At 40.9% G+C, this 12,194-nt stretch overlaps 1 protein-coding gene across 14 annotated transcripts in view; it reads left to right on the forward strand.

The window, feature by feature from the left end:
* The window catches only part of TRPM3 (transient receptor potential cation channel subfamily M member 3), a 662,437-nt gene that overhangs the window by 449,448 nt on the left and 200,795 nt on the right, over positions 1 to 12,194 (forward strand). For all 14 annotated transcript variants that reach the window (XM_084899451.1, XM_084899455.1, XM_084899457.1 and 11 more), the window contains exons 3-4: positions 248 to 452; positions 11,949 to 12,162. In XM_084899451.1, coding sequence (XP_084755577.1) covers positions 248 to 452; positions 11,949 to 12,162 — 419 coding nt within the window. The remainder of the gene's footprint in view (positions 1 to 247; positions 453 to 11,948; positions 12,163 to 12,194) is intronic.

Below are 12,194 nucleotides of genomic sequence, written 5' to 3' on the forward strand. Positions count from 1 at the left end.
GGCAGGTGTGAGGGGGGTGGGTGGAGAAGGACAGGAGACATGGTACAGCTTACACCGCTGAGGGGAAAAAGAGGAGGCGGCAGAGAAGGTAAATCCTGAGTGCCTCATGTGCCTGAGACAACCACAATATGGGATTCCACCTGAAAACTGACTGATTGGCTTGCTATAGGCCGTAGATTTTCCAGCCTCAAGTGTGTATTCCAGTGGCAGCTAATCCAGTGGTTCACTCTGACCTCCTCTGTTACAGGTGCTGCTGTGGGCGTCTGATAGGCCAGCACGTGGGCCTCACTCCCAGTATCTCCGTTCTTCAGAATGAGAAAAATGAGAGTCGCCTCTCCCGGAATGACATCCAGTCCGAGAAGTGGTCCATCAGCAAGCACACTCAGCTCAGCCCCACGGATGCTTTCGGGACCATTGAGTTCCAAGGAGGTGGCCATTCCAACAAAGCCATGGTAATCAGAAAAAACATTCTTTCCCAAATTCTCTCACAAGTCCTCCGAGGCAATGGTAAAGAGCTGGAGATTTACTCTTTAGACCTAATCTCAATCCTGCCGTTTCCTGGCTGGGTAGCCTTCTCTGATTACCTTGCCCTACATATCTACGCTCTTTCCCTGTAAAATGAGGCAAACAAACCTCCCTCTGAGGATTAGTATGAGATCAGACATGTGACTGCTGTTTTTATTCATAATAAGTAGCTTTCAATCCACTATTTATGATGCTACTTTCTGGGTCTCCTTGTTAAGACATGTTTTTCTAACTCCTTTGGTTAAAAAAAAAAAAAAAAAAGAAAAAGATCTTACCTTTAGGTTTCTATTTTGTCCTATTGGTAACTAGGATTTCTCTCAATTCAAAGTAGAAATGATCGTGCCAGTCTATTTTCTTCTCTCTTCTATCAGATGGAGTGCTTTTTCTCCAAGCAGCTGTGTCCAATAATGTTCTCAATGGAAGTGCTCCATATGAAAAGCATTTTTCTTTGGAAAGAAAGCCTTAGGAAATAAACACATTTTAGTTCTCAGAATTGTCACTTCTAAATTTCAACTTTCGTCATGGACTTCTCCCTACTTGGCTGTCAGATTTTGCCAGGAGAAATATATAGCATGTGTTTTTTTGGAAATTCTAGAAATGCTGTATTCCAACAAGCTTGCTTCTGTTGAAAGAGAGATTGTCGAGAGTGGAGCCGTTGGAGGTGGCTGTTGTCAGGCATGCCACAGAGGCTTCGGAGTTCAGAGAAGCATAATACAAAATGTAACTGCTTCACACCAGTTACAATCCGGAAATGGACAGCAAAGCCATCCCTCTTGTCTTTTTTCTCTCCCCTCCCCATTCTCACATCTGCACCCCACACCCGCCCCTGCCGACTGCAATATTTTCTTCACCATGAATAGCTATAAGCTATTCTCACAGTTTTTCCCTGAGAAACTTAATTCTAAGCTTTATATTAGATTAAAACCAATTTTGAATAATATATTGGAGAAAAAGAGATGCTATATGCTACTGCCAGTGAGGACTGACAAAAGAAAGAAGGGTTAATCTAGGCCTGTACAGAACTAGGGAAATGGAGATGGTAACTTCCACATCCAATTAAGGGATGCATTTTCCTACACAAGATCATTTAGGGTCCCTAGCTCAGCACAGTCCCCATTCACAGTCTGGATTTAACCATATACAGTGTGAGTCTTCTTGAACCATGCATTAATTAAAAGTCATGCACACTTTCCCTATAAGAAAAGTACCGCAGGAGAGGAAGTGGCTTGTAGGCAATAATCATAGAGTGGCACTCCCAGTGACTTCATAGTATCCTTGAATGATGCCAGCAAGTATCATGCCACAAACTCAGAGGCACATGGTAAATAAGCTTCTGGTCATTATTTCCTCTGTTGGAATGCAGAGTCTGTCAAATTGAGCATTATTTTGCTCATAAGTAAGAGTGTCCCTCCAAAGTGATCACCTGGGGAGATGCTAATTACCATGATGCTTCCAGTGACCAGGACATATTTTGGAAACTGATTTGTGTTTAACTAGAGGCCTGGTGCATGAAAATTCATGCACAGTCTGGCCTGCCCCCTCTCACAGTCCAGGAGCCCTCAAGGGAAGGAGGTGACTCGATGATCAGGGGAACGTGACACCCCAACACACCTCTGCTGCTGCTGCTGCCACTGCCGGCAGCCAAGTCTCAGCTGGCCCTGGTTACCTGAGCCTTGAGTGGCTCTGGGTAGCTGGGAAGCCACCATCTGAGGTTTGCCTGTGCCTTGGGCCAGCCTTGGGCAGTTGGGGGGCTGAGGGAACTGGGGGACTCCATCTTGTGGCTGTGAGCACCACCAACTTTGAGGGTAGCAGTCAATTAGCATATCCCTCTTTATTAGATAGGACAAGTGGGAGTCCACGCTATTCACCAGGCACAATGCACATTATTTCCACTTTGGATATTTTCCCTTGACGTATTTTGATTCTCCTGTCTAGACAAAGAAGTTGAGTTGTCCAAATGTCATATGTCTTGCTTTATTAGGCAGGATGGTCATTTGCACCGATTTTATTTCTCGACCTCTTCAACAAATAAGGTTGCAGTTTGGACAAAGGGAAAGTCAGAAACTACTGTCTGTGAAAGAGTGCCAGCCTTTAGATGGGAAGCTGTGGTAAATTATTGGCCAGGATTTAAGTGAAACAAGTCAACTAACTTAATATGTCTTTGGTCACCTGCTCCTGACAAAATATTTGAAAGTTGAAATGATTTTTAGCCAAGTGGTCAAAAATTCTAGAGGGCAGATTAACATTGACCTTAATTAATTTTTTTTAAAAATAAGGTATAACATTAACTGTTCCCTTTAAGACAACCCAAGATGAAGTGCTTGGGTCTTCAAAATGCCGATGTGGTCTGGACACAAGGTGAGGCAGAGACTGCTGGAGTTTGGTAGAAGATACAATTGGAATAAAGAGAATCATTATTAAAATTATTTTCATTGTTATTAAAATTTTTAAAACCATACCTGTTCAGGAGCATTGTATGCCTGTGTTACCACAGGCAGTACAGCACAATGCCCCAGAACTCTGGGCTCCAGAGACACTGGAGGGATCATGTGCAGTGGCTCTCAGCCTGGAGGCTCTGGAGTATGACAGAGGCTCCTACAGATGCTCATGTAAGAGTCTTCACCAGAGAGTCTCCTTCATTGGTCTGGGATAGAAACTGGCATCCAGTGTTTTTGTTGTTGTTGTTGTTGATGTTGTTTTAAGTTAGCCAGGTTATTTCAGCCAGGCTTTAAACATGCTAAATAATCCCAAATCTCTCTACCTGTTTTATATGGAACCCCGTCAAGTTGAATTATCTCCCAAGAGTTACACAATTATTTAATGACAGAGACAGTTCTCAAATTCAGGCTCCTCAGGACTCCCCAGCAGTTGTTTCTTCTCTGCCCTGCGTGCCTGGCACACACTATCATTGTGTTTTGGAAGGAAGCTAATTGCCATTATTTTCCTAGCTTTTTATAAGGATTCTGAAAACTTTGTGTTAGAGATAGAAGATCACTATTATTGGATGAGCTTCATGAGATGCAGAAGCTATGAACGGGAATATCTCTTGGTCAAATTGCATCCTAGGCTGTTAATAGAACCATGTTCTGAGTCCTTCCTAGTCCTTTGTAGTATTCGTCTTCAATTCCCAGGCTTGACAAGCTCTAGTAAAACAAATGAATCCAGCTTCTCTCACACATTGCAGAGAAACTGTGACACAAGAAGGAGACATTCAAAGCTCTCAGTGAATGAAGGATTCTCACTCCTTTTTCAATACCAAGCCATGTATTACCAAAGGTCATGTCCCCAAACAAGGCAGTCCTTGGCTTCTGGGGGACCTGAAGCATCATAAAAGTCAGAACAGGGGACCAAAGTCAAAGAGATGCAGATACTAAAGCTCTGGTTTCACCGTTGTCTTACAAGGGTGGGTGTTCCAGGTAACATTTTGAAACTGCCTTAGAGAGCAATAGAAAGAGAGAGCACCATCGGACATTGAGTCCTTCCCCAAAGACTCTTCTTTATCTGAGGCTAAGATGGTAGGTTATTTAGAAAAGGAGCCAGTGCTACACTTGATGAGACAGAATCTTATTTGCTTACTAATCATCTCTTTTAATTAATGCTGAGCTGTCTTGTGGACAAGGTAAGAATAAGCTAATTAAGAGCTTGTATTTAAACCTCTCAAGTCACCCAGATAATTCTCAGGTTTTCCCTTGCTATTTGCTCTGCTTATTAGAACAGGTTGAGCTTCTTATTATAGTTTTCATACAATTGAGGTAACTGTTCTTATGCCTCATTTTCATACTTAAAGCTCTAACTATGAAAGCCTGCCAAGATGAAAGCCTCATTGTCTGGGCATTGTGGGTAGAGGATAGCAGGAAGGAGGGAAGACCCAGGGAGAGACCCTAGATTGGGGGTGGAGAGAGGCATCTACGACCTTGTACTCCTAAAATGTTTTGGGATTGAATTTGACTCTTTAAACATTTGTTATACGTTGCATTATGCAAATTTGATCTGGGAATCATCATTGACTCACACACAGCAAATACGAAATTAAAGGAATCCCACTTTGCAAAACAAAATAGGGAATCACTAGACTATGGCTAACTAAGCAACTTTCCATAAGCACGGTGAGGTATTGGGGGGAGAGGGGGGCAGGGGGGTTGTAATTGCTCCATCGATTTCCAATTTTCATCTTGTAGTTTCCAGACCATTGTACCGACAGTGCCTTCTGAATCTGAGACTAAAACTAGGATTTGTTACTGAAACTTCTGATCCCGATCATAGACCTATAGAGAGGGAAGATCCAACTTTCCTCAAGGAACCCATCTACCCTCTAGAAAATTCTCTTCTCCTTGCTTCTAGAAGAGTTTACACTAAGTAATTCTGGCAGAAAAATCGTAGAGAAACCCCTGTGGCCTGTTCATATTCTCAGTGATGTTTTATAATTATTTCTAAACCGTTAGCTTTGGCTTTTCAGCATCCATGACCTGGAAGTACCCATGTCTCTAATACTGAGGAATTACAAAAACAATATGGAATAAATTACAATGGCATTTTCACCTCCAAAATGTTGTGAGTCATCAAACTAGGAATCCAATAACAGTGGCACCTCACATTTATATCCCCAACATTTTCTTTCTAAGGAGCTTTTACAGGTATTAAACCCCCGGAAGTATTCAACTCCTGCTGCAAAGCACAAGGCTCCCCAAGCTTGAAAAGCTGATATCAGCAAAATTGTCATAGGAGTCTGGTGCACCATATTCTCCTTGGCCACAGCTTTAATTAAAGCGCTCATCTGAAATGCGGCTACAAAGAATTAGAAAATGAAATGATGCTTGTCACATCTCTTAAAAGAAAGGAAAATGGGGCACATTTCCCACTCCAGGCTTATAAGAAAGGCATTAAGAATACTTTAAAATGGATATTAGCATTAGTAGTTCCGTTACTCAGAGTAAGCACTACTAACAAATGCCAATTGCTCATTTCCAAGAATTAAAGGTACTTTTGCAGTGCTAGGAGGAAGATTTGTCTTTTACCATTTCCCAGAATATAGCCAGATTGATTGTTCTGCAGTTTTGGATGTTTTTCATTTTGTTTCCTTTTAAGTGTACATTTTAAGAGCTGGGTAAAGTGATGTGGGTAAAAATTTTGGGCTAAAGAGGGGACTGACTGATGATCAGAGCCAAATGGCTTCTCAGAAGCTCAGGTTTAGAATGCCAGAGGAAGATTCTGATTAATTTTTTAATTAAACATCCCCAGCCTGTACTGGCTGCTTCCCCACTCTGCAGCCTTCAGCCACCCTGGGTGCCATAAAGGGGAAAGGATACTGTCTGGTCTGTGACCCCTCTGTGATCTCCAAGTGTAGTGCAGAGTGAGACATTATAGAGTTGAATTCTGCTTTGGTGAGTGAATGGGAACATTTCTAACAATGAAGCAATAGGAGTGACTTTAGAAATAAAACTGCGGTGAAGTCACCTGCTAAACTAAAAGACCTTTAGCACCAGGCAGCACAACCGTTCAAGAATTTAGTTATCGATGCCATTTCACAAAAGAAAAATCTCTATTTTCTTTTATAGCCTCAACTTTAAACTCTTCATTTCTAAGTTTGTGGTTTGGAACTCAAAATATGTACCATTGTGAAAATTATGCCAAACACATTGGCCTCCAAAGCACCTAAGAATAGAGCAAACTAGTACAGTTTCAACTAGAGCAAACTTCTGTTTTACGTAGAGCATTCTTGAGATGCAATGCTAATTGTCATCAGCTCATTGCAAGGCTTTCTGTCAGTCAGGGACCTAATAATGGAAGAGAAAAAGGGAGATAACCTCAGACATGGGTAACTTATTTGAACTCCATTTGTCTCTAGAAATTAAAAATTGGGGAACTATAAGAACATGTGTTGAAGGATGGGTTAGGTAGCCCAGAGCTATAGCATTCTTCCTCTTGACAGATATCCTATATAATAAAAGGATAATATGCAAATCGACTCAACAGTGGAACAACTGGTTGCATGATGGTTCACTGACCACCAGGGGGAAGTGGTCAACACAGGAGCTGCCCCTTGGTAGTCAGTGTACTCCCACAGGGGAGGCGCTCCTCAGCCACAGGCTGGGCTGACAGTGAGCCTAAGCCATTAGTGGGATCCCCTGAGGGCTCCTGGACTGCTAAAGCACATAGGTCAGTCTGAGGGACCACCTCCCCACCGTCCAGAGCATGAATGTCATGCACCAGGCCTCTAGGTTTTGTATAAACACTTGCATCAATCATTCCAGATAGCTTAAATAGTTGAGATACAAAGCACTACTGTGAACGGCATACTAGTTTACTAGTAAAAGCTAAAGGCAAGTCATTTGAATTCTTTAGTATGCAGAAGTCTTTATAACCATCACCCAGTTTGCATGTAGCAGGTTTTCTGCCATAACAGGGATTTTGCACAGTTTAATCTTTACCATGTCCTGTGAGATGATCAGGATGATCCCTATTTACAAGAAAGGGTGCTCAAATTGGCCAGATGGCTTACAGGGCCACTATCTGATGCTAGAGTATGATGCTGCACATAAATGGAAATCAAGAAATGGAAGCACATTGTCACATCAAAGTCCTGCCTGGGTGACAAAATTCAATATACACATGAGGAGGATTTCTTTTTAAAAAATATATTATTATTGATTTTGGAGAGGAGGGGAGAGAGCGATAGAAACATCAGTGATGAGAGAAAATCATTGATCAGCTGCCTCCTGCACTCCCCACACTCGGGATCTAGCCTGCAGCCCAGGTATGTGCCCTTGGCCGAAATTAAACATGGGACCTTCTAGTCTGCAGACTGACGCTCTATCCACTGAGCAAAACTGGCTAGGACATAAGGAGGATTTCTTATTTGTAAGGTGAACCCTTAGCAATTAATGAGCACACAAGTGGACAGTCAAACTGCTTATCTTGACAACCAAAATAGCTCCTCATTTCAAACCACATTGACCATTTAGCCGAAATTGATGAATTGCTCCGGGAACAATCATTTATAATATTGAAGCTGCTGATTTGGCACAGGAGTGGGCTGTTATATGACAGGCACCTGGAGAGCTTACTGAATAACCTGATTTTATGGGAATATGAATATAATTTAAACCTTCAGATATTACCAAAAAAAAAACAAAAACAAAAAAACACTTTATCCCATAGTTTTATTATTTTATTTTTTTATTTTTATTTTTTTAATATATTTTTATTGATTTTTTTACAGAGAGGAAGGGAGAGAGATAGAGAGCTAGAAACGTCGATGAGAGAGAAACACCAACCAGCTGTCTCTTGCACACCCCCCACCAGGGATGTGCCCGCAACCAACATACATGCCCCTGACCGGAATCGAACATGGGACCTTTCAGTCCGCAGACCGACGCTCTACCACTGAGCCAAACCGGTTTCGGCCTTATGCTCATTTTAAACTAAAAAATCTTTAACTTCCATGACTGAAATTTTTTCTAAGTGAGGTTTTATTGAATTAAAAAAGCTAAGACCAATGACTGGTCTTAGGGCATGGCGTCTAAATTACCAGGGGAATGGCCAGGTAGAAAAGACGGCATATCCACTGTCCCACCTCCAGTATGGGGAAGGGGAAAGAAAGAGGTAGTCAGATAGAATTCACATGCGCTATGGGCAAAGGTGTGGGGGACCATGAAGCAGGGCCAGCTCTGGGGTAGCAGAGTCCCCCTAAAGAAATGCCCATTCCTATAGATTGGCTGTTGGCAGCAGTCTGGAAAGATCACCTGTAGATGAGCAAAGGCTCTGGGAGTTAGATGGTGCCTGGCTAAAAGAAATGGGAGTAAATACCCACCTGGAAATTAACCCAAAATTCCACGGGGTGAAGACAGGAATGTGAGAAGTCCTTTGTGAGCTGGTCAGCAGTTTCATCTCTTTCACTCTCCAGCCTGCTCTTTAACTTAGAACACCTCTGAATTTTTTTTTTCTTATCACCCAAAACCATTTCATGGAGTTGCTAAACAATAATATAACCAAAAGTAACAAATTGCTTTATTTAAATACTTCTTTCTTCCTTATGTTGACTCTCATTCTCAAAGGGAAGGGCACCATAAACCACAAATAAAACCAAAGGACCAAGGAAACCCAATATTTGTTATTTTCCAGCAGTGGAATGGAGTTAATCGTGTGTTCCTTTGTATAAGAATTATTCCTGGTAACAAAGAACTAGGTAGTTAGAGATATGCTTAATGTTCCTATTTAATATGACTTGTCCTGAGTAGTTCTTCCAATATTTCCTCTATTTTTCTGATTTCATATAAAATATTGAGTATCCTTTCTTTCCTTTGGTCCAATGACAGACACAAGACACACCACTTAGAATCTTTGGTCTGAGAAAGAGTTGTAATCTTTGCTACCAATGTGGTCCCTGGGGAGCTGGTTGGAAATGCCAAACCTCAACCCCCATCCCCAACCTATTTTCCTCCTGGTGAGACATACATGTTAGTCTGAGTACAACCTAGAGTTCCCAGTGTGGCAGTAACTTTCAGAATGGATTAGTGAATGGTTAATTTATAATAATAAAAGCATAATATGCTAATTAGACTGGATGTCCTCCTGGGCCTGCAAGAGAAGCCTGGGTCCAGGGTGCCAGAGGGAAGCTGGTGCTGGTAGCCAGGATAAGGAAGGCCTACTCTTGCACGAATTTCATGCATCGGGCCTCTAGTTATTAGGTAACTAGCTCTAGGGTCCCTATTATTCATTTTCCCTAGGTTTCAGTGTCCTCATCTGTAAAGCAGGAGAATTGAACTGATGATTTCTAGTTCCCATGACTGCTAACCCAAGATCCTTTTTATTTCTAAAGTTGTAACTACTATAATACATAGCCAATACTGAAAAAATCATGGTCAGGTCAAACATGGTCCCCTTTCCTGAAATATCTTGCAATGAGATAAAACTGACACATGCAAACAGCAACCAGAAATAAAATATCAGACCTGGTTTGATTGAGAGTGATAATAGCATTGACATGAGTTTGCATTCTCAGGAAAAGTCAGTGAAAGTCTTCGAAAGACTAGAATGATTTATATAGATGAAAGCAGAGGGACTGGGTTTTCTAGGACTTAAGAAACAGCATTAGCCAATACAGAGAGAAGTAGGGAAATGACTTTGAATAAGTAGGGCAAGGCCTAATTGTGGAAGTCCAGGACAGGCAGAAAGGGAGTTTATGTATGGTATAACAATTTGAGTTGGAAAATAATATGTTCAAAAAGGATTTTGGGAAAGAAGTCTGCAATTCTGATAAATTCCCAGCCACGTTATTTTCAAGTGTTGCTTATTCACCATAATCTCTTTTGTCATTATCAAGAATTCTGGTATTGCCTCCAAGGGGCTCCATTTTTCTTCTGTTTTCAATTCCTTAGTTTCTAGGTGGCATCTGGTTTATTTCTGTGGACATATCATTAGCATGTCTGTTTGGTAGTTTAATTTATCGCTTTATTTTTCATTTCAATTGTTATATTTTAATTTTAGAAATCTTCTATTTTATTATTTTTCAAATGTATGTGGTCATTCCTTATAATCTCTTGTTCTTTGCTCACATATTCAGTTTTCTCATTTATGTTTTTTTTTTAACATACTGGTATAGCTATTTCATACTCTGTGTCTGATCATTTCAATATCTTTGAGGATCTTATTCTACTGTCTGTTGTTTCCTTTTGTTCCCATTCATGCTGCTTTATTCCCTTGCGTAATTATTTTACTATGAGATTATTATTTTCCCATGAAAATTATTTGAGATCTTGATTGATGGCACATTCCTACACAGAGAATTTACATTTGTTTCTGCTAGTTAGCTGGAGCCATTACCCCAACAGAACCATTACTGTGTTTGAGTTTCTGAAACCATGGTAATAGTGTAGATATGGGCCAAAATCTTCGTGAGGATCTATTTTTGCCTATAAATAATCAGAGAGGAATTTTGTTTTCTTTTATATTTAGGGAAAAAGGTAAGCAGGCAAACTTCCTGATCTCTTCTGTACATCAGACTTATTTTTTTCTTCCTAAGTCTTGAGGGTGGAGGCCTCTGAAGTATCCCAGGTTTATAGGGGGTCCCCAGTAAGACTCACCCACACTGCATAAACCCATTAGAGCAGATACCCAAGGTCTTCCAGGGTTTAGGAGGAACTGACAGGGTTAAAGCCTGCTTTAGTGCTCCCTTATCTCCTGAGATCCAGCTTCAACTCTGTTTAGGAATCAGGATATTCCCTCTTTTCAGCTCAGCACTGCATTACAACAGGCTTTCAAATATATTTTCCCAGTATTTCCATTGTTTCCAGATGGAAATGGAAGGCTTTATACAATTAAACTCTCAATATATATATATATATATATATATATATATATATATATATATAGAGAGAGAGAGAGAGAGAGAGAGAGAGAGAGAGAGAGAGAGAGATTTATTATTATATGTATTTATGGCATTTCATTTATAAGTTACTTGTCACAACCTTGTTTCTGGTTGCATCTGGCAATATAGATGCTATACATTCTGGGGGTTTTTCCCCCAACTATGCTGCAAGAGAAATTTGCATGCCTTTTGTCACTTGTCTTCTTTGAAAGATAAAAAAAAAAAATTGGTATGCAGTTACTATAGATTTAAATAAATATAATCAGCTGTTACCTTATTTTAAAACTAGAGGCCCGTTGCACACTATTTGTGCAAAAGGCCCCTGGCTTCACTCCCAGCCAGCCACCGGGAGCCGGCATATCCCCGCTCCCAGGCCTCCCAGAGCCAGCAAGTCCTTGCTTCTGTCTGAGGCACCACTCCAGTAGCTCCCTCCCCCACTTCCTTCCCCTCATAGTAGGTTTCACACTGCTCTGCACATGGATATGCAAATTAGCCTCCATCTTTGTTGGGTTAATTTGCATACTCACTCTGATTGGCTGTGGACATAACGAAGGTACGGTCAATTAACATTTTTCTCTTTTATTAGTGTAGATTCTCATTACACTATGTAGAACGATAGAACTTTTCCAAACCTCTTGAAATAATAGGGTCACAGAAACAGTTACATCCAGGTCCAGCTGGCATAAAGGAATCAGTTATATTGAAAATATTAGAAACATTTGAACTGTTGCACAAATGTTAATGCCAGTAAAATATAAACATGATTTCCTTTTAGCAAAGAGCATATTCCAGGAAAAATTGTGCCTGTGCTTCATTTAAGAAAAATAATTTGAAAGTTTGTAGTTATTCACAATTCCAAGAAAATCTTTAAAAATAGTGTCTCCCTTTGTCTAATGAAGGCTCATTTGGTAAAGATGATTTACCCCTTTTTAAAAATCTGGGTTCATATGAGACATTTTCTCAAGTAAGTACACATCTCATTCGTCACTGCAGTCACTAAAAATAAGCTGCCCCACTCAGCCCTGCCCTGTCTAATCCATGGCTGTTCTTCTTCCAGTATGTGCGAGTATCTTTCGATACAAAGCCTGATCTCCTCTTACACCTGATGACCAAGGAATGGCAGCTGGAGCTTCCCAAGCTTCTCATCTCTGTCCATGGAGGCCTGCAGAACTTTGAACTCCAGCCAAAACTCAAGCAAGTCTTTGGGAAAGGCCTTATCAAAGCAGCCATGACAACTGGAGCGTGGATATTCACTGGAGGGGTTAACACAGGTAACTGGGAGCGGGGCAGAGAAAGGCAACGT

The sequence above is a fragment of the Pipistrellus hanaki genome (genome assembly GCF_964339955.1).
Source record: "Pipistrellus hanaki genome assembly, chromosome: 11".
In the NCBI taxonomy this organism is placed as follows: Eukaryota; Metazoa; Chordata; class Mammalia; order Chiroptera; family Vespertilionidae; genus Pipistrellus; species Pipistrellus hanaki.